Consider the following 27,061-nt stretch of genomic DNA (forward strand, 5'->3'; position numbering starts at 1 on the left):
AAAACATACAAAAAAAATAAAAAATAGAAAGTGTAACTATTAAAATGCATCCGGTTTTAGAAAGTTTAACTCATATTAAAATACGGAGGGAGTACATATTATTTGTTTTCAAAGATTGACCATATGAGGGTTCCTGACATTGGCTGTTTAAATGTTTACATAATGCGAATTTCAGCAATACAACTTGTTGGAGTAAAAGTTTGTAAAAGGAAGAAAATGTTGCTTGCCCAGTGCCCGATGGCCTTAGCTTTACTTATTTCGTGATTCCCTTGCAACAACCAATTTAATGCTCTTAAATGAGATTAATTTTTTTTTTTATCTATTGACAAGTATAATGAAGTTGACTCCTTATTCATATTGGGGTTACTACCTTTTTATTTTCTTGGTTTAACACTTCATTATTCTCTCTTAATGACACTGGTCTCTTATGACCTTTGGTAATCTTCCTAGTTGTTACAACCTTGTTCTTTCTCCTAATATTCCGGATATTTTCCTGAGTGAGATATACAATAATTATCTACATACGTTTTCCTAAGGTTTATGTTGGAAGTTCTTTATGTTCAAGTAGTCCACCAAAAAAGAATGAGAAAAGAGAGGAGGGTTTTCTCCGACATGGAAAGAAAACAAAGAGTTGTCTTACTTTATATAGTAAAGGTTACACACACACGCGCCGGCTGACCGGATCGGGTCAAGTCGGGCTCGGGCCTCGGGATCTTGGGGAATGCGATGTTTGGATGGGTCGTGACCCGTATATCTTTTTGGTACCCAACCGTTTGATTATTCATTGTTATGGTGAATCTTATAGGAGTTATGGGATTAATTATATGCTTGATGGAATTGATTTACTACTTAATGCTCCCATTATTCTTTCCTCGTAACCCCCTTTATGCGACTGTTGTAATTCCCAAGGTCTGATTATATTATATTTTCTTCCATTCTTCCAAAATATCATCTCAGTGAAACAATTCATTTTTCTATAAAATACTCTTCCGTTTTTGGGCAAATATTCATAGTCTCCAATCGAGCTTTATGAGTGCGTACAAGTCTTGATGCCGTGTTAATCCCAGAGGGCCAGCGCAAGCGTTCTACTGTACCGGGATAGCGCAAAATTATCTTTTAGGACAGTGGTTCCACGGTGCATCAATTGGTTTATTCGTTAATCACAACATCAAGATAAGTTTGATCTAAATGGTTTTATTTTGTAACACTCTCCTTATACTCATTATTCTTATTGGGCTTAAGTTCATGTGGCTCCAACCAATCTCTCATAGTCTCACCTTAAAGTGGCTTGGCGTGAGAGTGGTGTATAACCTTAGAGAATGAAATGGCGAATGTTATTGATCAGCCTAGATGCGTCGAATTATCATTTTCAAGTGGTTTCCAATTTGGACAAAATACCAAATCCTTGTTTACTCTTGCAAAATTTCTTCCTTTTTTTTTATGTGTGTAGCCTTGAAAACACTATATTACCAACACAATTTTGTTATTGCAGCTTCACTAGACTTCTATACCATCGACGGGAGGCCCAGGATTCGTTTCATTAAATTGTTTATGCCTGCAGCCTGCCCATTGTAGGCATAGCCTACTTACACACTTTTTATGCCATGGATTAAAAAGATGGCTTATAGGAGTTGGTGACACTTCTTGAATTGAATGACAGTTTTTGTCGCTCACAACTGTTGTAATTGTAAATTGTTTCAGACCTTTTGGATGAGATTTTAGTTCGAAAGAATGAGTCTTAGTTTTCAATTGGTTTCAGGTCATAAGTGTGGGTGTAAACACAGAATGGGGTAGGATTATGTCCAGTATCCCAGAAGACATCTGTGAAGAAACACCGTTGCAGGTACGTTCTTTAAAACGTACATGCCTTTCTCTGGTTGTCTCTTTTCTTTTCTTTTGTTAAATGTCTTCATCTGCCTCAGGTGCGCCTAAATGGCCTCACAACGTTTATTGGTCTAGCTGGTTTAACAGTGCCCTTTATTTTTTTTGTTGCGGTTCTTATCTGGTAAGATGATTGTCAGTTCACAAAATTTACATTCTATTCTTTGTCTAAAACAACGCAGAAGTATTGCGACTGAAATAATATATGGATCCTGGTTTAGGTACTTTACTGGTCATACAACAAATGTTAATGGAACTCCACAGTTCGAGAGAGGAAAAACAAGCGCAATACATGCTTTAGGAGGAGTCATCAAGATTGTTACTGTTGCGGTATGTGTTGTACAACTTTCATGGATATTCTTTTTGTTCTTGATACATATGCTTTCGATCTTGTGGGTATTACATCTTTTAACTTTCCAGGTGGCTATTATTGTTGTTGCGGTGCCTGAAGGTTTTCCCTTATTTGTCACCTTAATGTATGTCTACCATCCTCCTCATATTGTATTTGGTTTTCCCTTCTGTGGCCTCCAATAATTGGACATCTCTGTCTTTTTGTAATTGTTCTAAGCTCTTTTGGTGTGTACTATTTTCTTGCCATATTTTTAACGTAGACTGCTTCTGATTGATGATTATCATTACCCCATTGCCTCAAAGAGGGCTCCCGCAAGAAGTGGGGTAAGGGATGGTTGGACGTACGCAACCTTACCCCTGCAATTGCAGAGAGGTTGTTTTCAATTGACCCAAAAGTGATAACGGGACAACAACGGGACGACCATCTTCTACTTCATGGAAAGGGATCTCAAATTATGCTACTCCTACTCTACTTTTTATGTCATACACTGTTGTCAAATACCAGTATCAGAAGGGTATAAAGACATAAGTATAAACACTCGACACTTCATTTTGGAACAGAACTATGGAGTCTTTCCATAAGTGTCTAACTTTAACACTTGAGCACATACCTATGCCCGACACAAGTACTAGAGTTGGAGTAACTTAATCCTGCAATATATTTCGTATGATCATATGAGCATCTGTGATTACAAGGTGGTTGGTTTTCAAAGAGATCATCACTTATGCTGTAGGCTTTTTTGATCTTGAGAAAATACTCAAAATAGCATACAGAGACTCTTTTGGTACATGTTTTTTTGGTTTTTCTTTTGTACGGGTATTTAAAGAAGTTATGCAGAGAGGGTTACAGGGTTACATTTGTGTGCTCCTGAAATATTTGGTAAAAGTGGGAATCTGTGTTAATAATTTAATATGAGCTGGGTTAGGCCAAAAGGGCATTATTAGTTTATTACATCATATCAAAATTGTGCTGCAGTGTAGTCATACTTTGTCTTATAACTATCAGCATGCTGGGGTTCCTTTTGCATTGTGAATGATTATGTCTTGGATATCCATTGTGGCACTGTTCCATTTATCCATGTGATGTCACAAAGGAAAAATTTGATTACAATATTTATTATGTGCATTTGGGAAATGACTTGACATATTCATCAATTGGAAAGAGATGTTCTTTTATTTTCAGTGTTTAAGTTGTCAAACTTTGCTTGCAAATTTTGATGTTCAATATCGCATTTGTTACAGCTGTATTTTTGGATGTTTATAGATTATATACTTCTGTATTTTCCTTCTCATTTCTGATTGTTTGTATGATGTATTTTGCAGGCTTGCTTCCTTGATGAAAAAATTGATAACGGACAAGGCTATGGTTTGTATCTCAAGCTTTATTAAGGAATAATTGTGGAATCAATGGTTTGCTGTGGTTTGATCAAGTTTTATTTCACTACAGGTTCGGAGGCTTTCTGCCATTGAAACCATGGGTTCTGTCACTACAATATGCACTGGCAAAACTGGAACATTGACCCTGAATCAGGCAAGGGTTTTTTCATACAATTTTGTTGCTGCGCCTTCTTGTATTTATTTATTTTTATGGAATGAATTAGCATATACTCTATTTATTATTGATTGCATTACCATACATCTCATATTTCTGTCTAAATCTGCAGATGACTGTCGTGGAAGCTTATGCGAATGGGAAGAAATTTGATCCACCAAATGATGGTTCATTGTTGTCTCCTATGTTCTCCTCTGTACTCATCGAGGGAATTGCACAGAATACCACTGGCTGTGTTTGTTTACCCAAGGTTAGCTAGACCATTTATAACATCTTGAATTGTCACTTTAAATTCTTAAGCATGTTTGTTAGCTTTGAAAATTCCCTTTTACAAGATTTACAATTGGATCATTCAGGCCCAAAAATAAGCAGTTGATGTGCCATGTTCTAGTATGTCAAAGGAGCTTCAAGTGACACATATACTTGTATATGAACGCTTCTTGTTGTATAAGAATAGATTGGGGGAGCTATGGAGAAGCAGGGCTAACTTGTAAATATATCTTTTTTACTCCCTCTCGTGTGGGTGGGAGAGAAATAATTAAGGGGTTTAATGGGATAAATGTTTACTTGAGAATAAACAAGTGGGCCATTTGGATATATATAAGGGTACAACAGGATAAATGATAGACAAATAAGAAAGTTCCAAAAAAGACTAACAAAAAAACAGTTCAACACTGAAAGAGGACGTACTAACATTCAAGAACGGAGGGAGTATGTGTTTTTGCTAGACTACACCCTTTGTCATCGTGCCCTTTTTTTCTTAACAAAAAGGGATATTCGTAATACTGAAGTAACAAAAGACCGTAAGAATATTCAGTATGTTAGGTTTTTTTTCCCCTGGTCTGTTAAATCTATTTCGACATTTTAGCTAAAAAAGCTTTTGAAATTGGACATTAATTTTAAGTAGTAATTATTATCTTTAGAAAGAGTAATTACTAAGTCCTGGCCCTGAACTACTTTTCTGTTGTCAATGCAGGGTGGGGGGGATGTCGAATTTTCTGGGTCACCAACAGAAAAGGCCATCCTTTCTTGGGGAGTTAAGGTACTTAATGTACGATGTTGGTTGTGGAAGTTGATAATTTTTTTCTTCATTATTAACTTTAACTTTTCAGCTTGGACTGAACTTCGTTGCTAAAAGAGCGGAGTCCACGATTATTCATGCATCCCCATTCAATTCAGAGAAAAAACGGGGAGGCGTCGCAGTTAAAACAGTAAGTCTCTGTGACAGAATTTTATGTCAACCGGTAGCCCGTTCTTTTGCAGTTTTAGGTCCTTCCATCATAAAAGGATGACCAACATTTTTATGTTATGCTATACCATAATATAATCAAATGGGTTGGAGTGATGTCTAAAGCAGTTACATGCAAGTGAATGTTCTAGGAGAGAAGGTATTAAAATAATTAGATTCTACTTTTGAATTAATGGACCACTAACTTGCACAAAAAATAAGGTGGGTGGGAAATAAAGAGAGAAAGTGGGTGGGGAAATCATAAAATAAGAACCACGTAACCTTTTAAAAAACTTTATCATCGACAATTATACATAGTATAAAAAGTTAATTTAAACACGTTAAAAGTTACCAAATACGTGGTGAAAAGTTACCACGATGTACAATAAATTCATCGTACATCGGGTGCACGCAAGACCTTTTGAAGAGGAATAAGATGGATATTTTAAGTTTGGGAAAAATTATTTTTGGGCAATAAATTCATCGTACACCGGGTGCACGCAAGACCTTTTGAAGAGGAATAAGATGGATTTTTTAAGTTTGGGAAAAATTATTTTTGGGATAAAATTTTCCAAAGATAGAATAGATTCCAAATGAGAAGAACAAAAATGAACACCTATTCGAGAATCGGGAAGAACTTTCAGGAATGGAGGGAGTAGTAATTAAATACTTACTCCGTTTCTCAATAAGTGTATCTAAGGGTGTAAATGAGCAAAGACTCTCCATAAATAGCTCAGATTCAGATAAAGCTTGTTTAATAAATAATTTGAACATTATCATATATGTACTCGTTCATTTAAGTTCTTGAAAAGCTCGTTTTTTATGTTCATGATTCATGAACAAACTCGTCGATTTTACGTTATTAGCAAATTTTTAATTTTGGAAAAATCTAATTATATATTATCACCAATTTAGAAAAGATACATTTTTCTATCCTAACACTTATAAAGCTTCATACTTTGATTACTATTCACCCAATAGTGCATTTACGTGCATGCCCCTCATTTCCTTCTTTGTTTTATTTTGTCTTATTCTTAACAATAGAGCATTTACCGTTTCACCCTTCCATTGCTATACAAAATGTATTGTTTTTCTTGGGTATAATTTCCTATATATTGTACCTTCGAACTATCAATTAAAACGCATATGGTTTCTATTTCCTGTTACATGTAAATCCAACATCTAACTTTAACATTTCATTTCTAGCATTTACCATAAATTGTAAGTTCCTAGCTTTTAAGTAACATTTTTACAAAAATAATTTTGTATATCTTGGGGGGCACGATCCAACAACTAGTTATAAATAAAAGTCACATATTTGGCTTTAACCTTACAAGAAAACAAGTGTAGAATCAAAATAACATACTTCGTATTTGATTATTGAGATTTTCAAATGTAAGAATCTCAAATCTCGTTTATGGAAAAATGGATTATGCACTCTGCTAGATTAACAATGAGTACTTGAGGTCTTGAGTAGTTCATGAACTGTGCACGAACACAAAATCTCCATAAGGAACAGGAGTCGGGGTTGAAGAAAATTTTGAGCTCGGTTGAAAGCTTGGTTCAAACTCGCCTAAATTAATTGAACATGAATATGATAGTACTCAACTCGGCTCGTTTACACCCTTAGATGTCGCTTTGACTTTTCACTCTATTTACATACTAACTTTGACCATAAATATCTTTGATTGTATATATTACTCCTCTGAAAGTTCTTTCCATTTGGAAAAGTGACACTATTTGTAATTGAAGAAAATATTTCAAATTATTTTTAGTGTAAAAAAATATAGTCATTATTTCATTCGTCTCAATAAGTACTTTAACAATATCAAAATCTTATGCGTTTTGCTAACATGTAATTAGGGATATTAAAGATACAAAGGTGCATTGGCAAATGTGAAGGAAAATGGGAAGAACATTTAGGAATGGTCAATGGAGGTAGTAGAAGAAAAAATTATAAAAAGTTGATATTTAGAAAATATATATTGAGATAACAACAGTTAAAATTATAACGTAATTGTTAATAAACGTGGTCAGAATTAGTATATGAATTCTCTGAAAAGTCAAAGCGATGCATCTATTCAGAAATGGGGATGTAAGTATCAAAAAGCAACAACGCTACAATTTCGCACTCTTGCTACCACACGAGCAAATGATTAGTGTAATGGTTTAGAAGATTTATGTCGACATGTTCCAAGCTGCTTTATTACAAAAGTAGGGTTGGGGGTGGGGGGGGGGGTGGGGTGGCGGGAGGGTTTGGAGAATAAATTGGTTTAATTTTTTTTGATTGGTTTATAAGACCTGTGTTGTACTAGCTGTCATTTAAAACAGTTTTATGTGAAATTTATGGAGAGTTGGCACTTGATCAGATATCTATTTTCTACTATCAACTTATTGTTTTTTTTTTTATAATATTTTCTATCTAATGTTATGTGCAGCCTAGTTCTGAAGTCCGTGTACATTGGAAGGGAGCAGCTGAAATAGTATTGGCCTCATGCACCAGTTTTCTGGATGAAAATGACTCTGTCATGTCACTGGATGAGGATAAGGTGAAGAAGAAAATGTGGTGCCTTAGAATATGTGTTGTTTTTCACCTAATCCTATTTGTTCATTCTGTATGTTTATTTCAATCTTGAGGACATAGCTCCTCTTTCGCTTCCTCTCTTCTGATCTTGTATGCAAGTAGAAGCAATTTTGGGCCGCAATATTTTATTAGTTTTTCCCTTCTGTTAATTTTTTTATTTTTTATTTTTTATGTCTTTCAACTTTCTACTCTTCACAGAAATTTACAACACTGTGTAATTAGGTAACCATTAAAGCTCTGTGTTTTGCTTGAGATTAATAATAAAAAAATTTGTTCGTCTCGTGCTTCTCGATTGTACAATATTCTGGGATTATGTAAAGGACCGAATTTCTTGGCAAGTTTGAAATAAATTTGTTATTATTCATAAGATAAGCATTTGGTGTAGGCTGCTTTGGTGCATTCACTTGTATATATTCATTTCATGATTTTTGGTTTTAACTGGATCTATATGCTGCAGTTGGCATTTTATAGGAAGGCTATTAAAGGTATGGCTGAGAAAAGTCTCCGTTGCGTTGCCATTGCGTATAGATCTATCAAGCTGGATAAAGTGTCGTCTGACGAAGAGCAACTACGTCAGTGGGCGATGCCAGACGATGAGTTGGTTTTGCTGGCAATTGTTGGTATTAAGGTACTTGGGCTTTAAGATCATGGATTTACTGATCATCCGATAATATGAATCTCGGGTTCTTTTCAATGTCAAAAGATAGTTTACGTTATCACAGTTTTTGTCATTGTTAAAGGATGGGTTATGTAGAATCACTGACTTTTGCTTTTGCAAGTCTTAAATCTTCTTAGCACTAGCTTTGATTTTTTCCAAAGTCCAGTTTCTGAAAACTGGATCTATGTCATTGAAGTCTATCTTAGTTTGAAATTGTGATAGTGGAACAAGATATTAAATTTGGACAAGTCATAAACAATTTAAAACTGTTGTGAACACTTCAACCAGCTGCATCTGTGTGTTGGACAATTATCATGCACCCTATATTCCTAAAACTATGTCATATCAAAAGGGTTGATAACTTGACATCAACTATCTTAGTTGGTTAAATTTATTGGGGGTGGTATACATGACTCAAGATCGAATTTTGTCTACATCATTTGCGGCTCTCTCTACACCAAAAAAAAAAATTGTCATTTAAAAAGTTGATCAGAAATAGGGGTGGTATCTGGTGTAACATTTATAGGAGAGGTTAGCTTCACCAAATCCTTACATTTTGCTTCTTATTTAGCCAGTCAATTATTTTGTTTATGTTTTTTCCCCTTGTTTTAGTACTAGTGGTACTAGTTTTTGTGCCTTTCATGTTTATGTTTCGTGTTGGCGATGATGGGGTCGAATATCGTGCTTTACCAGATTCTAAGATGTCTCTGAATTTTAATTTGTAGGATCCTTGTCGGCCTGGAGTCAGAGGTTCAGTGGACTTATGCGAGGCTGCTGGTGTGAAGGTATGTTTCTTAAGATGCAATCAGTTTTGTGGTATTGCAAAGTTAATGATGCTTTTTTTTGCCCCGTAAGTTTGCATTATCTAAGTTGTTGAGTTAGTAGAATTCCATTCAAATTATGTAAAGTTGCTTGATAACGTTGACCCTTGCCAGCGCATCTGCTTGGTTTCTTGTTTTCCATGCTATGGTTTCTAAACTAGAGAAACTAGCCCACTATTCAACTCTTGCATGAGGCCCAATATCAAATTTCACCGGCATGCAGAAGCAAAGTTAATATAATGAGAACCAAGTCTATAATGAGAATAACCAATTTCGCCCCTTAAAAGTAAAGCAAATAGACATTAAAGTAAATCGAATTGACTCGAAAGTAAATAACCAAATATGTGACTTCTTATAGTTATACTACCTTTGTTCTTTAAAGTTCTTTACATTTTACTTTTTGCACGGACTCCAATGCAATATTTAACCACTAATATATCCAATTCCATATGTTAAAAAATTTATAAAAAGTTGATATTATGAAGATACTCCCTTCGTATATATTTAAGAGATACACTTGGCCGGGCACGGGTATTAAGAAGAAGAATTGAATGAAATAAAGTAATAAAACAAGTAGGGTTGGGTAGATATTTTAATAAGTAAAACAAGTGGGGACCATGTCATTTTAGGGGATGGGGGGTGGGGGTGGGTTGTAGATAGATTATTTAATTAGATGGTGCGGTTGATAGGTTACTAAAAATGGCAAGTGTATCTCTTAAATAAATACGGCCGGAAATGACAAGTGTATCTCTTAAATAAATACAGAGGGAGTATATACCAAGACCAATCTAACAAGATCTTACATGATAACGTTTTGTTGTGTATAATAGTGAGAATTTACTATCAAAATTTCATAATTTGGACACATATTTCAAGGCGTAAAGAAATTCCAGAAACAGAGGTAGTAGTTTTTAACTTTTAAGGAAGAAAACCCATTAATAACCATAAAGCATCATCATTGACATCTTACATTTCAATCTATTTTATTAAAATATGGTTTTGGTTAAGTTTACGTTACTTTTAAGTATAAAGATCAAATGAAAAACTAGTAAAAGTAAATGAAATTGGTCAAATAGTAAATGAAATTTCTTTAAATGTAATGAAACTGGAACCAGTTTGAAAAGTTACGTAATTACAAAAATGCCACTAATGACACGAGAATCATTTGGACCATCCGATTTTGATGATCTAAGGGCTCAAATTGGTTCTTAGTTCTCATTTTAGAGTGGGGTTCTCACCATCCTGATTCTGTTATGGAATTGGATACATTAGTTCTCACCACTAAATATATTATGGTTTTTACTTCTTTTTTTAATTTTTGAGGAGGTTGAGATCGTTTCTTCACTTGTCCCTCTAAAGCTCATAATCCACTAAGGAAATATGCTAAAGGTGAGTTATGTTTCTTATTTCTAAAGGTCCACACAAGCCCTTCTGCTAAAATCAACGCAAGTCCAAGACCCAAGTAACACTAGAAATGCCCGCGGCTACTCACATCCATTAACCTATTATAATTATATCTGTGGATTTTGTTACTTAAAGTTTCGGGTAGTTGGTCCGATCAGAGTATAAGAACTATGACTTATGTTGGTTTTTAGGGGTGCCGTTAGCGTGATTGGGGTTATGGAAAGAACTTCTGAATGCTTTGTAACAGGCGTAGGTGAGGGTAGGTTTGGTTTTTGAATTGGAGTAGGGATCCAGTCTAGCTTGGGGTGGTTAGTTTTGGCACCTTTTGTCTAGGCCAGGGTTCGTGGCTGAACAAATGGATATCTATAAGAGAGTACAGTTTAAGGCTTTAGTATTTACAGCAGAAATGGGGTTTCAGTGCTCAGTCTATTTATCTTATTGTCATAGCTCTCTCGTTTAACTTTTGTAAGGACCGATAAATACTTTTGCTGGTGTGCTTCTTCTGTTCACGAGGGCAAAACCTTTGAATCCTTGAATCCCTATGCAATAAAGTGTAAACGCGTAGAGCTGTAGTGAAGAGAGTACTTTGTTATCTGGGTTTTATGTGTAGACTGAAGGATATAAAGGATAGGGTTTTGGAGAAAGTTGTAAACATTTACATGTTTTAGCTTGTGGCTGCATGCCGGAATTTTTAGTGTTTACTAGCTACTTACTCCGTTCACTTTTAGTTGCAACACTTCCCTTTTCTGGTTGTACATATAAGTTGCAACGATCTTCCAACTTTTTATGTGATCTCTCTCTTCCTGACATGGTCCCCTTTATTTATCTCTCTACTTCTCTTTATCATATGGGCTCCTAAAACCTTGTTGCAACTAAAAGAGAACAGAGGAAGTATATTTATTGACATTTCATGTTTAAGGTATGCAAACTTTCTTGTTTTTTGATGGAATTTCTCTTGTGAATTTCCAAGGATTTATATCGTGCTTTGTGTACTTGATTAGAATTGGAACGCCACTTGGGCCCACTTGTATCCCTTATCTGATGTGGCTATCAGATGATGCGGTGATTTAATAATTAATATGCTGTATTCACGTGAAATTCCTGCAAGTGTGATTTGGATGTTGCAGTGATGCAAATAAGTACATACAGATTAATTGTCATCTTTCATCCAATAGGCAGATCATTTGTATCCATGTTCTTTGTGAGTTGCACTTGCACACATACACCTGTTTTTCCATGATACTAAGGCATTTCTTATGAATAGATTCAGGCTTATTCTATTGTTTGTACTGAACATTATATCATGCTTGTTTACTTTTGCTGCATGATCGATTGTTTTTCACAATTATGTATCTTGCAAATGAATAAGTGGATTTCATTGCTTTAGATATGCATGGTCACTGGTGACAATCTTCAGACTGCTAAAGCAATAGCTGTGGAGTGTGGCATCCTAGCTTCAGATGCAGATTGTAACGAACCAAACTTGATTGAGGGAAAATCATTTCGTAGCAAGTCGGAAGCTGAGAGAGAAAACATTGCAGAAAAGATATCAGTACACACTTTTACTTTATTTACTGTTTTCAGTTAGCATTATGTCCTTTGCTTTATTACTCTAGAAAGAATCGAACAATTAATCTTTGTATGAAGTGCTTAAATAACAAAATGACATGTAACATCGACTGACAGAAGTAACTATGTTGGTTGATGTACAGGTTATGGGAAGGTCTTCACCAAATGACAAGTTTTTGCTTGTCCAAGCTTTGAAGAGGAAGGGTCAAGTTGTAGCTGTCACTGGTCATGGAACCAATGATGCTCCAGCGTTAAATGAGGTATGTTGTGAATGGATCTCTCTCCATCCCGTTTTTTATTTTTATTTTTTATCAGCAGTCTAACTTTGTTCTATATTGTTAAAACTTTAATTCTGCTTTTGTTGGCTTTAGGGAGACATTGGTCTTGCAATGGGTATTGCTGGCACCGAAGTGGCAAAAGAAAGCTCAGATATCATCATCTTGGATGATAATTTTCATTCAGTTGTTAAGGTAGGTTGGTCCCAGTTAATCAGTTGATGGAAAGCACTGCGTCTCATTTCACTTAGTTGTCATGATGCATAAGAATCTCTGGAGACATAAAATGATAGTGTGGATGCCAATAAACTCACCCTTGCTGTATTTTTGTTAAAAGCTTGACGAAACTTTTTTTCTTTTTACATTAAATTCATCTACTGGGACTCTGTAGATTCTTTAAGTGCAGGTCTTCTTTCCTGCTCTTCATACTACTATTTGAAGTATATGATCAACTGATTAAGGAACATTTTTTTTATAACTCGTTCAGGTTATTCGATGGGGTAGATCTGTATATGCAAACATTCAGAAATTCATTCAATTCCAACTCACAGTAAATGTGGCTGCCCTCATAATCAATGTTGTTGTTGCAATTTCCACTGGTGATGTCCCACTAAATGCTGTACAGGTAGTTGTCTCACCTAGTCACCTGTTCCTTCTATCCTTTCAAGTGAAATTTTACTAGTCTTGAGTTGTATAACATTTGTCAGATGACTGTCTTCAGTAATGTCGTGTTTGTGCTATGCAGCTTCTCTGGGTCAATCTGATAATTGATGTTCTAGGAGCACTTGCATTGGCTAAAGAACCACCTACAGATCACCTTATGCACAGACCTCCTATTGGTCGAAGGTTTGTACTGGAAGCTTACTCTCTAAAATTCATTTATTGGGCTCAATCTAATTTGTGTAAGTGTATGAAATATACTGTCCTTCTATATACTTGCTTCTCATGTTAGCATTGTGAAGGTTCCTGATAGTCTGCAAATACTATCCACTTAAAATACGGAGTATTCTGATATATCAGTTGATACTCTTAAAGCGACCCTTTCAATCAACGAGTTTTGTCTAGATATCTAGGTGGAACGGGAACCGATGATTCTTAACATCTAGTAAACGGGGAAGCATTTGACAAACAAACCCACAGCTTAAGTAAAAGGCCCATAAACAAACAAGTCCGTTGACTGAGTGAGCAGAAAGAATAGAGACACCATACACTAGACCTGACCACTGACCAGGCTGTTGCGTAACTATCAAAAGTAAACCCACCTGGTCCTTCTAACTATGTATTCGGGCAATCAAGGCTCCAATCCCAAGACACTAAGGCATTGAAAACTAGCTAAATTGACTTCAATTAACACTGAGCAAGTAACAAATTCAACAATTGATGTTTTTTTTTTTGACAGAACAATCCATCTGATGTACTTTCCAATACTTTACTGCTGCTACTGCTAAGAAAGTACGAACTGTCGACATCTTAACACAATTGATGTTGAATTAAACTAATTCTAACTAATGCAAACAAAATTATAGGAATAAAATCAAGATTAAAAACATCTAGGTTTATGTATTCCCATTAACACAAATAAATTGCAGAATAGTAGTTTTTCAAGGTTGCTAGATGGTCCCGTACAACACTAGATCTCTTCATCTCTATGCCATCATTATCATACTCATCATCATCCCCAATGGAGGAGCTAGAAGTTTCACTTTGAGGGGTGCGTGTGTGTTGGGGGATATTTAGTGTTATATTCTATAAATACTTGAAATATTGAAATAATGACACTTTTGAAGTTGTAACAAAACCATGAGGTCCCTAAAATTTAAGATGATACATGTCGCTCTCACAATGAATATTTTCCCGCTCTTTTTACTTCCCTTGACTAAATGGATTGAGTCATGTAATTTTTTATTTATTTATGACAACACTGTGTTATTTATTATTATGTTTGGTGCGGATGATCCACAAAGGCAATATAAATTACAATCAGGGCGAGTTATTCGAACCTGAGACCTATCATAGTGTTAACCACTACGCCAAGACCTCATTGATATCTTATTTATCATGTCATTAATTGAAAACAAGTATTAAATATGTTCGCATAAGAAACAAATAAAATTAACTTAATATTAAACATATACTTCCCCCCGTCCCACATGACTTTCCTTTTTCAATTGTCCCGCATTACTTGTTAGACTTTATTTTTTCATCCGTCTCACATTACTTGTTAACTTCTTTATTAAGAATGACCCGCAATTATTATATTGTCTCTCTTTTCCCACTAACAAAAAATTGGTGCACACCCTCTCTCGTTCAATTAAAAAAATATCCATTAACTTTTATCACATCTATTTTTTCAATAAATAATAATCGATAACCAAACAACCACTTATCACCTAAACTTTGTGAAACGGTGAATAAAACGAGTAATGTGGGACGGAGGAGTATACAAATCAGAGGTCCCTACAACCAAAATTGACATATGTCGCTCCTTGGTTAAAAGTTTTCCACAATTTATAACAATGACACTTTTAAACCGACACAGATAACAATAGTATAGTATATTTTGTGTAACTTACGTTAGTATATGAATGTTGTAATATCTAATATGCTAATTCCAATTTAATTGGCATACATTATGATAAAAGATATCGCCTTCGGTGAAAAATAGTTGAAGGTCAAGATTATTATTGTGAGACTTTACGTTTTGGATTACATAAAAATATAAAATTAGACTTAACTAAAGGTATAGGTGCCTAGAAGATATGACACACACTGCACCTTATTTTAGTTGTTGAGAAGATAAGTTTTACAAAATTATAACTCCATCGTTTCATAAAGTTGTTTATGTTTCACTTTTGCACAATTTACATATGTAAGCATAAATATCTTTAAATACGCATCCATGCGTTTCATAAAGTTGTTTATGTTTCACTTTTTGCACAATTTACATGGCACAAATGTAAGCATAAATATCTTTAAATACGCATTATGATATTTTGAAGCTACACATCAAGAAAATCAATTGAAAATGTACCCAATCACTACACATGAATGAAAGATTACAGATAGATAAATCTTCAAGGAACGGGCCAAAGTGTAATGTGGATAGATCTTCAAAGAACAGAGATAATAGTATGCATGGTAAAATTACGATATTATGTTTTGTGTTGTATTTAGGGTTTAGGGTAAAATTATGATAATAGTATGGTAAAATTATGATATTATTTAGCTCCATTTAAAAAAATTCAAATTATGTATTAGTATATGTTTTTCAATAAATAGATCCGGTCATATATTCGAATACGGAATTCAAAGGGATCAAATAGGGAACGGTACTTCTAATCATAGAACTGTAAGGAAGTTGAGAAAGGCATCCTCGAGCCCACGACTTCCCTGCCACCAAAATTGAAGGAAAACAACTCCTATGTAGCACTGAGCCAAGAAAGCATTTCAGGCATAAGAATGCAGATTTTAAGTTGATTTAGGGGTGGCAGCTCCCCATGCCCCCTGTTTCCGATCCGCCAATAATCATCTCTGAAATAATCTCCATCTCCACCAATTAATGTCCTCTTCCATCTCATCGTCATCCAACAATAAAACTCTACAAGAGCGAGTAGAAATTCCCTTTCCGATATCAACTCTAGATAATTAGCAACACCAAAACTCCTAAACTGGCTGCTCATTCGCAATAGGAGAATACATCAAGTTGGGATATTGGCTGTGTATTTTGCTGCACAGACAGTTGTTTAGGAACCCATTGTTTCTTGTATCTGTTTCCCATGTGCTTCACCTTTCTGGTTTTCCACAATCATGTCCTGGGTGTATGCAGGCCTTGCAAAATGAGGGAACCAATCAACCAAGACTTTCTGCTCAAACACTTTGCCTTCTATTTCAACACAATCCACTTTAGGTCTGGTAACATCCACTAACACCCTGGCAAAAGAATCTAGATTGTTTTTATGTACATTCATCCACAAATAGAGGTTTCCCGATTACGTTTCCAAATAATGATAAAGCAGTAGAGAGTATTTGAGAAGTTGTAGTCTTTTTGTATTTTCCTTGGTTTCTCAACAATCACAAACAGATATTTATACAAGGTATTAGGAGACTAGTAACCTATGGAAACTAATAGTCATAATGCTAGTAACATAAAACTAATGGAAACTAATGGCCATAATGCTAGTAACATAAAACTAATGGAAACTAATGCTAGTAACATAAAACTAAATGGCAATAATACTAGCTAGTAACATAAGGAACTAAATGACCCTAGTGTTCAATGTTAATACTATAGTTAGTAGTAGTAACCTCCTTCTAATACTCCCCCTCAAGTTGGAGCGTGAAGATCTCCAATGCCCAACTTGCGAAGTAGTGTCATAAACTGTGGTTTACCAAGAGCCTTGGTAAAAATGTCCGCTAATTGATTTCCCGTACGAATGTGGGATGTCACAATATTCCCAAATAATATCTCATCTCGAACAAAGTGACAATCCATCTCAATATGCTTCGTCCGTTCATGAAAAACGGGATTCGCCGCGATATGTAATGCAGCCTGACTGTCACAATACAACCTCATCGGACGATTATGTCGAACACCTAAGCAGAAAAGGATCGACTTTAACCATTTTAGTTCACACGTAGTAGTAGCCATCGAGCGATACTCTGCTTCAGCAGAAGAGCGAGACACGGTTGGTTGTTTCTTAGTCTTCCAAGAAATTGGGGAAGAGCCAAGCAATACAAAGTAACCCGTCAAAGACCGTCGAGTCACGGGACAACTCGCCCAATCACTGTCACAAAACCCATATATATGCAAATTACAATCTCTTCGCAAAAGAATTCCTTGACCCGGACAACCCTTTAGATACCTGAGGACTCGTAAGGCGGCTTCCCAATGATCAATCTTCGGTGCTCCCATAAATTGGGCCAAAATATGTACGGAATAACACAGTTCCGGACGAGTTATGGTCAAGTAAATCAAACGACCAACGAGTCGTCTATACTTCTCTGGCTCAGAAAATAACTCCCCCTCACATCGAGCTAGTTGATGATTTTGTTCCATAGGAGTGGCAGCGGGCTTAGATCCCAACAAACCTGCTGCACTTATAATATCCAGAGTATATTTTCGTTGATTAAGGAATAAACCCTCATCGCCTCGAGCAACTTCAAGACCAAGAAAATACTTCAGAGCCCCAAGATCTTTCATATGAAAGCATGTACTAAGATAATCCTTGAACTTTAATATTTCATCATGAGACGATCCTGCTATAATTAAATCATCAACATATACAAGAACATGCAATGAGACTGCACCCTTCGTATAACAAAATAACGAATAATCTGCATATGATTGCTTGAACCCAAAATGCTTCAAAGCCGTAGAGAGTTTAGCAAACCATTGTCGGGGTGCTTGACGAAGACCATATAATGACTTTCTGAGGCGACATGCCTTACCTGGATAAGGGCAATTGAACCTTGGGGGAAGTTTCATGTATACTTCTTCTTCAAGATCGCCATGAAGAAAAGCATTGTGAACGTCCATTTGATGGAGTTCCCAATTTTGAGCAACCGCAACTGCTAAAAACATTCTTACTGTCACCATCTTAGCCACTGGAGCAAATGTCTCATTGAAATCAATACCTTCAATTTGACGATTACCAAACACAACTAGACGCCCCTTTAGACGTTCAACAGAGGCATCATCCTTGAATTTAATTCGATAAACCCATTTGCATCCTAATGCCGTTTTTCCTGGAGGTAGGTCCTCCAAAGTCCATGTGCCATTTCGTTCTAGAGCATCAATTTCTTCTTTCATAGCTAACCGTCACTCTTGACTTTTATTTGCCTCCTTAAAAGAGATGGGCTCGTCACCTGCCGTGATAGCTGCCAAAAATTGTTTGTGTCTCACAGAAAATGCATCACAATTTACATAATAAGCAATATGAAATGGGGTACCTGAGGACCGCTTTGAAGGGGGTGAACAAGTAGTAGTGACAGGGTCTTTGACATAAATAGTGTTGGTGACGAAGTCTTTGAGTAGAGATGATGACTTCTTAATACGATGTCCTCTACCGAGTATCTCTGGGGAAGAAGAAGTCACATTTGTAGGTGATGTGGCTGAATCATCTACAACACACCTAGGTTGTGGAGATTGTTGCTCATGTAATTGTGAAGGAGGGTTTGTGTCTTTGGCTATTGGAATAGGTGATATAGGTGGGTCGTTTATGGGAATGTTAGGATGAGTTTGTAGCTCATTTTCCTTGTCTTGTACACTAGGGTTACTAGCATCCTCAAATAAAGTGTGGGAATTATCGACAGTACGCAATGGCACATCCTCACTACCAACATTGACGTGGTCAGCAAAAGGGAATTTAGCTTCTACAAATAATACATCCCTAGAGACAAAGTACACTTTATTCTCTATGTCGTATAACCTCCAACCTTTTTGACCAAACGGATACCCCACAAAAACACATTTTCGTGATCTTGGACCAAATTTGTCCTTCACCCTAGGTCGATTATTTGCATAACATAAACACCCAAAGACACGCATAAGAGAGTAATTTGGTGATTTTCCAAATAAAATGTCATAGGGAGATTTGTTTTGTAACATAGGTGTAGGAGTTCGATTAATAATGTATGCCGCCGTTATTGCGCATTCATCCCAAAAAATGATAGGAAGATTGGCTTGAAAACGTAAAGCTCGTGCCACATTTAGGATATGTTGATGTTTACGTTCTATCCTACCATTTTGTTGAGGTGTATCAACACATGAAGTTTGATGCAAAATTCCATGTTCAGCATAAAATTTACTTAAACAAGTAAACTCCCTACCATTGTCACTCCTCAAGATTTTTACCCTTTTATCAAATTGAGTATGCACCATAGAACAAAAATCCTTAATTATTTGTCCTACTTCACTCTTTGTAGACATTAAATACACCCATACAGCACGAGAAAAATCATCAACAATTGTGAGGAAGTAATATGCACCACAACTCGAAGAAACCTTATAATCACCCCAAATATCACAATGAATTAAGGAAAATATATCGTCGGCTTTATTATCACTTAAAGGGAAAACACTTCTAGGTTGGTGAGCACGTAAACATACTTCACAAGCACAAAAATCATTATTCAAACTTTGAGCTTTATTCTCACTATTTGCAAAAAAAGGTAAGAGGGACACAACTTTCCGAGAGGGGTGTCCGAGTCGTTGATGCCATAACTCGTGTTTTCCCAACAATGTCGTATGGTGAGCTTGAATACGTTTCATCGGCTTGAACCAGTAGACCCCGTCACTTTGTTCACCCGCTCTAATCAGGGTCCTCAAATTGCGGTCCTGTATTACACAAAGCTTATCGGTAAATGTGACATTATAAGGTGAACTTGCAAGTAATTGTGAGACAGAAATCAAATTGCAGTTTAATTCGGGAACATATAACACATCATTCAAGATTAATGTGTCGCTCAATACCACACTTCCTTCCTTCGTCGCCATTACTTGTTTACCATTTGGTAAACCCACTGGTGAAGGAGAAGTATCTGTCAAGAGTTTGAATAAACTCTTATTGCCGCTCATGTGATTCGAGCAACCCGAGTCGATGAGCCATCTAGTGGCAAGGGTCTTACCGTCAAGCTTAGCGGTCGAAGAATTGACGTTGTTGGAATTAAAAGCCGAAATAAATTTGTTCCATTGCTCATCCGAAACTGAAGGTATACGGTCTTCCTCGCTAATAGACTGGTGTGTCGCACTGCCTGAGCCGCGACCAACAGCATTAGCTATTGCATTACCACGCCCACGACTGGTGTTACCCCGACCACCACGACTGTTGCGTCCCCTTCCCCGTGATGCTACCCTATTTTCAGAATACCACCAATCTGGGTATCCTAGCAATTCAAAGCAATTCTCCTGATCATGGCCAGGCTTACCACAATGTGAGCAAGTGGTATTGACACGAGGTTTGTCAGACCCCTTTGCAGCTATTGAAGAGCGACCCCGAGCCGCTCCTTGGGATGCAAATCCAACAGCCTCTGGTTTCCGATCCGAGGCACGAGTAACCATGTGGTTTCTCTCTTGTGTTTGTGCTTTTGAGAAAACCACACTCAATGATGGGAGGGGATCCTGCATTAACATATTTGTTTGAACATTACCATAAATGGCCGAATCGAGCCCAATTAAAAATTGATGCACATGCGCATCTTCTCTTTCTTTAGCCAAAGCAACCTTCGAGCCGCAAGAACAGATACAAGAGCATGGAGGGGTTAAATATGATGCAAGCTCTTGCCATAATAGACGTAGTTTGCCATAGTAGGTGACCACCGAGTCTCCTCCTTGTTCACAAGTGGCAATCTGATTCTTTAATTCATTAATTCGAGGTCCGTTTCCAGCCGAGAAACTTTGTCGAATATCATCCCACATGTCCTTTACATTATCAGTAAGAGGAATAGAGGAACGAATGGATGCGTCAAGTGTGTTATGTATCCAAGCACCGAGCATGGAATTCACCTGCACCCATAGAGCCATTTTATCGGGTTCTTCCGTCGTCGGTGGTTCAATCGTGCCATCAAAGAACCTAATTTTGTTGTTTGCTTTAAAAGCATTGCGCATCGATCGAGCCCATTCTTCATAGTTTTCCCCACGCAAGACTGCCGGCGAGATGACGATACTTGTGTTTGATGCGGGGTGGAGATAGTAAGGGGAGGATGCATCAATCACCTTGGTTTCAGTCATTGTGGAAAAAAAAAATTGATTTGATATGTTGATTAATCAACCTGCTGTGATACCATGATAAAGCAGTAGAGAGTATTTGAGAAGTTGTAGTCTTTTTGTATTTTCCTTGGTTTCTCAACAATCACAAACAGATATTTATACAAGGTATTAGGAGACTAGTAACCTATGGAAACTAATAGTCATAATGCTAGTAACATAAAACTAATGGAAACTAATGGCCATAATGCTAGTAACATAAAACTAATGGAAACTAATGCTAGTAACATAAAACTAAATGGCAATAATACTAGCTAGTAACATAAGGAACTAAATGACCCTAGTGTTCAATGTTAATACTATAGTTAGTAGTAGTAACCTCCTTCTAATAAATAATGCATCAGGTTCCAACAATTCGAGGGAAAATTTGAGAGTTGAATCCACAAGGGAATTTTGAAGTTAAAACCAACAATCGAAGGCTTAAGAATCATAGGATGATTAGCTAAAATATAAGGCACATCATAAGTAACCTAATTTCCAAATCTGATTATCAAACACCCCTTGTATAAATAATTAATGTCAGAATTGGTGGAACGAAAGAAAGACGAATACCTTTCGTTGATGTACGATTGCTCATAAAATCAGTCACCTCGGGGGTATGCAATTTTGCAGCTGAGCGTGTGGTTGTTGACTTCGACTAAGTGAAACCATCCATCGGAACCACCACTGGAGAAGGTGTTGATTGATTCTGAAAAGTCCTTAGAGAAGGTACACTTGTTTAGCCATTTCGGAACCACCGGATTCATTCTCGGCTGCCCTTGTTTAGCCATTTCTGACAATGGTACACTTTAGCACTAAACCTAAATGTGCACGGGCAGAACGAGAGAGAAAGCTATTAAAAAATAAACTACTTATTTACATAATTATTAAACTCTTTAATGACTTTTGATAGCATGATGTTATATAGCTGGAAGTTGTCATTTATATTGCTTCTACCAGTCAACAACTCTTTAACTCTTTAGCTTTAGTTCTTTCCTCCCCTTCTGAATTGATCTAAATTTGGTCCTTGAGTATCTGCAACTTTAAATTTTTAACCTTATTTTTGTAGGGAGCCTCTTATAACAAATGTTATGTGGTGGAATCTATTTATACAGGTCTGCCTCTACATTTCCTATTTCAGAAAGTCAGAAACTATAGATACTTTATAATTGAATTCTTTGATGTTCAATGTCATTATTTAGTATAACTTGTTTGTTTTCTTTCTTCTGAACACAGGCTGTTTATCAATTAATTGTTGTGCTTGTACTCGACTTTTTTGGTCAAAATATCTTGCCTCTGCGGCATGATTCCATTGAACTTGCTAATGAAGTAAAGTACACAATGATCTTCAATACATTTGTCCTTTGTCAGGTAAGCCTCTGAGAGGGATAACACTGATTGTGAGCTTTCGAATGTCTTTTCATTCCCTTGAATGTAGTGCAGTTTAGGTGTTTTGATAAATGCATGCTTAAACTGCTGATTCACTGATTCACTGATTCAATTTAATGATATGCAGATTTTTAATGAGTTCAATGCTCGTAGGCCTGATCAACTTAATATTTTTGATGGAATTATTAAAAATTATTTCTTCATTGGAATAATAGCACTAACTTTGATACTTCAGGTGAGGGTGTTAAAATTACTACGCGTATGAAGTGTCTCAAGTTTGGAGTTGTTTTACCTTAATAATATTTTTCTTTTGTTTCACACATATGACAGTTCATGATAGTTGAGTTCCTAGGCAAGTTGGTGAAAACTGTAAAACTGACTCCGCAATTGTGGCTCGTCTGCATTGTCATTGGTTTCATCAGGTAGGTATTTTCCTTTGTATGCTCTAAATTATCTTTTGTTATGTTCTTTCTGACCTCCTTTTGTTGAACTAGTTGGCCTCTTGCTGCCTTGGGTAAGTTGGGACCTGTACCAAAGACTCCTGTTGCATGGGGTGTCATTATGGTTTTAGTCGGCATCGTCATAGCCATATTGATCGGGCAAAAGTATACAGATAAGTAAGGTTACATATTCAATTTACACTTCTAACATAGATGATAGATATCTAACACTTAGATGACAAAAGATATTCTTGATGTAATTATGTAACAATCAAAAATTATAACAGAGTATCATATATGGAAAGTTTTGTGGCCATTGTGATCTTTTCTTAATGGCCGAATATCACTAGTATTTCATCAGAACAGTCGTCATTTTATGGTTAACTTAGAAATACTATCTTTTTCCCGAATGATCAACGAAGTAGGTGAAAAAGTACCCTTTATGATTGAATACTTGTGCTCTTTTAGTTACACTTTCTCATCAAATGGTTATAGGTTTTGGTGGAATAGTCTAGATCTGTTAGATTTTGTGATCGAATGATTTTGGAGTACTTTATAATTATGCTTATTTAGTTTCATTTTCTAATAAAATCATTCCACTTTTAAATTGAATAGGTATATGAAGTACTTAGTTACAGCCTGTGATTTAGTAGTTATGCGTGGTACTCTTTTCTTTCACGAGAATTATGTATGCTACTTAATTGGATACTTCATCTCTTTCTTAATTGAACTGTTTTCCTTATTTATAAGTTGTATATTAATTGCATAATTTACTCTCTTTTTTTTTTTGACATAGGCATAATTTACTTTTATGGTATGCTTTTTCACCAAATATTTATTTTACAATTTTGAATTTACTAGTATACCTCATATTTTCTCTTTCTTTTGTCTATTATCACATAAATCTTGTTATACTTACTCGATCTCTTTCGTATTGTTTGTGTTCAACTCAAATGATGCAATTAAAAGAAACCTGATGAAGCATTTTTTAATGACGAAGAAGTTATCTTTTGTGGTCGAATAATTATACTTCCTCTGTTCATTTTTACTCGCAACGTTTGTCACTTTTACGCATTCCAATGCACAATTTTGATCATTATTATCTTTAATTTTCTTTAAGTAAAAATTATAAAAAGTTAATATTTTAATAATACATATTAAGACGAATTTAACAAGATCCCACATGACTATGTTTTATCTTATGTATAAATCACTAATAATGATTAAAGTAGAATATATAAATAGTTAAATATCAGAAACGTTGCGAAAAATTGGAGGAAGTACGTGTTACAGAATTAACGCTATATTTGTACGGCATACTAAAAAAGTTTTTACTCTAGTTATATCTTTTAACTAATAAGCTATACTTTCTGGTCAAATAGTTAAATTTGGGTTCTTGTTTAGTCCACCTTATTTTAGCCCCTTAATATTTTAGTAGCGTTTATGACTGTCTTGCGATTATAACGTATTCTTTTTCCCGCACTAATTAAAGTACTCCGTAGTAAAATAACTAAAAGTTATACTCCGTTCCACAATACATGCGACATTTCTTTTTGCACGTATTCTAACATGTGTTTTTGGACATTAATCTCTAAAAGCGTACAAGTAAAATTACAAAAATTGATATTTGGAATCCTCGCATTGATACGAATTTAATATATTTCTCTTGATTATGTTTTTTCATACATGATGGTAAACGGAAGATTGTCAAAGTTGATTGATAAATAGTGCGCAAATGAGAAATAATGTATTGTGAAACGGAGGTAGTAAAAGTTTAAGTATTTCAAAATTAAAATAGTTATAGTACAAAATAATAGTTACATTTATGAGTTGAACAATTAAATTCTTGTATAAATCACTTAAAGTACAATACTATTTTTTGGTGGTTAATTTATACTTCCTACATCCTTCTTCTTCTCTGAAATTGAAAAGGGTTTGTTGGCATTGTTGCCAAGACAATTAAATTGCAAAAGTTCCGATAAAAAAAGAAAAAAATTTAAATTGCAAAAGTCGAAAGAAAACTTCTCCTTAGTGTTGATGGTGTTGTTTTCTATTAAGCGGTTAAACTTAGGCCCTGTTTTTTGGGACTTTATTGCAGTTCAGTTTAGCTCAGCTCAGTTTCATTCAATTCAGTTCAGTTCATTTCATTTCAGTTCGGTTCAGTTCAGTTCAGTTCAGCTTCATTCAATTCAATTCAGTTCAGTTCAAAAGAACGAATTCATCTTTCTTTGTAATTATTTGTATTCTTGATATTCCAATTAAAATTGACAATATTTACTTATATATACTCCCTCTGTTCCATAATGTTCCTCATGTTTACTATTCATATGGTCAAAGTTTAAAAATTTTGACCGTAATTAATAGTATGATTAAGAGTATAAATGTTAACTTGTGGGATATCATTGGATTCGTTTCAATATAAATTTTCTAAATATAAATTTTTTATAATTTTTACTAATACGAAATTAAAATTACTAACGATCAAAGTAGTGCATTGAAGATCACGCATAATGGAAAAGTGAGGAACATTATGGAACAGAAGAAGTATATATTATTATTATCGTTATTATTACTTCTTCTTTTTTTGAGGGAAAAGTTAAGCTAGGCATATTATTTCAGATCAAAATCGACCAAAGTAGAGACACTTTGGGGAAAAGAATTCATACAAATTAATTCTGAACTACCACGAGTATCCCATCTAGCAATGTGATGGGCTACCGTATTGTCTCACTTAAATATTACTATTATCATTTTAATATTATATGTAATTATTGTTATTAATAAATAATTATGATTATTGTAGTTATTATTTATTATTATGAGTATTGTTATAAATATTAACATTATATTTATTATTTATTATTTATTATTAATTATATATATATATATATATATATATATAAAATTATTATTATCGTTATTATTACTTAAATGTTACTATAATATTAATATTATATGTAATTATTTTTATTAATAAATAATTATCACTATTGTAGTTACTATTTATTATAATGAGTATTTTTAAAAATATTAACATTATATTTATTATTTATTATTTATTACGTAGTATTAATTATTAATTACTAATTATCTATTATTTATTAGTTATTATTTACGTAGTATTATTTACTCCGTATTATTTATTATTTATTGATTATTATTTATTATTTATTATTTATTATTTACTATTTATTATTTACGGAGTATTATTTATTATTTATTATTTACTATTTACTTATTATTTATTATTTATTATTTATTATTTATTATTTATCATTTATTATTTATTATTTATTATTTATCATTTATTACTTATTATTTATTATTAATTATTAATTACTAATTACTAATTACTATTCATTAATTCTTAATTCTTAATTATTAATTATTTATAATTAATTATTAATTATTTATAATTAATTATTAATTATTTAAAAATTACTTATTAGTTATTATTTATTACTTATTGTTTATTTTTTATTTTTTATTTTTTATTTTTTATTATTAATTATTTAATAATTATTTATTGTTTATTATTTATTGTTATTATTTATTATTAAATTTTTAATTTTTAATATTTAATATTTATTATTTATTAATGATTATTTATATTTATTATGATTATTTATTACTTATTATTAATTACTTATTATTAATTATTTATTATTTATTATTTGTTATTTGTTATTTGTTATTTGTTATTTGTTATTTGTTATTTGTTATTTGTTATTTGTTATTTGTTATTTGTTATTTGTTATTTGTTATTTGTTATTTGTTATTTATTATTTATTATTTATTATTTATTTATTATTTATTATTTATTATTTATTATTTATTATTTATTATTTATTATTTATTATTTATTATTTATTATTTATTATTTATTATTTATTATTTATTATTTATTATTTATTATTTATTATTTATTATTTATTATTTATTATTTATTATTTATTATTTATTATTTATTATTTATTATTTATTATTTATTATTTATTATTTATTATTTATTATTATTATTTATTATTTATTATTTATTATTTATTATTTATTATTTATTATTTATTATTTATTATTTATTATTTATTATTTATTATTTATTATTTATTATTTATTATTTATTATTTATTAAATTTATTATTTATTATTTATTATTTACTGTTTAT

General features: G+C 34.0%; 1 protein-coding gene across 5 annotated transcripts in view; it reads left to right on the forward strand.

The window, feature by feature from the left end:
- Positions 1-23,247, forward strand: part of LOC110799299 (calcium-transporting ATPase 8, plasma membrane-type) — a 40,194-nt gene extending 16,947 nt beyond the window's left edge. For 3 of the 5 annotated variants that reach the window (XM_022004531.2, XM_022004533.2, XM_022004535.2), the window contains 22 exons: positions 1,760-1,843; positions 1,923-2,005; positions 2,103-2,211; positions 2,302-2,357; positions 3,556-3,598; positions 3,680-3,763; positions 3,897-4,034; positions 4,761-4,826; positions 4,897-4,995; positions 7,451-7,561; positions 8,054-8,224; positions 8,980-9,039; positions 11,867-12,031; positions 12,192-12,308; positions 12,420-12,518; positions 12,811-12,948; positions 13,069-13,169; positions 22,136-22,181; positions 22,303-22,437; positions 22,583-22,690; positions 22,786-22,877; positions 22,950-23,247. In XM_022004531.2, coding sequence (XP_021860223.1) covers positions 1,760-1,843; positions 1,923-2,005; positions 2,103-2,211; positions 2,302-2,357; positions 3,556-3,598; positions 3,680-3,763; positions 3,897-4,034; positions 4,761-4,826; positions 4,897-4,995; positions 7,451-7,561; positions 8,054-8,224; positions 8,980-9,039; positions 11,867-12,031; positions 12,192-12,308; positions 12,420-12,518; positions 12,811-12,948; positions 13,069-13,169; positions 22,136-22,181; positions 22,303-22,437; positions 22,583-22,690; positions 22,786-22,877; positions 22,950-23,076 — 2,232 coding nt within the window. In that variant the 3' untranslated portion in view covers positions 23,077-23,247. Of the gene's footprint in view, positions 1-1,759; positions 1,844-1,922; positions 2,006-2,102; positions 2,358-3,555; positions 3,599-3,679; positions 3,764-3,896; positions 4,035-4,760; positions 4,827-4,896; positions 4,996-7,450; positions 7,562-8,053; positions 8,225-8,979; positions 9,040-11,866; positions 12,032-12,191; positions 12,309-12,419; positions 12,519-12,810; positions 12,949-13,068; positions 13,170-22,135; positions 22,182-22,302; positions 22,438-22,582; positions 22,691-22,785; positions 22,878-22,949 lie in introns of all 5 variants that reach the window. The other 2 variants (XM_022004532.2, XM_022004530.2) reach the window with 1 other exon arrangement.
- The last annotated feature ends 3,814 nt before the right edge of the window (positions 23,248-27,061 follow it).

The sequence above is a fragment of the Spinacia oleracea genome, chromosome 6 (assembly GCF_020520425.1).
Source record: "Spinacia oleracea cultivar Varoflay chromosome 6, BTI_SOV_V1, whole genome shotgun sequence".
NCBI lineage: Eukaryota > Viridiplantae > Streptophyta > Magnoliopsida > Caryophyllales > Amaranthaceae > Spinacia > Spinacia oleracea.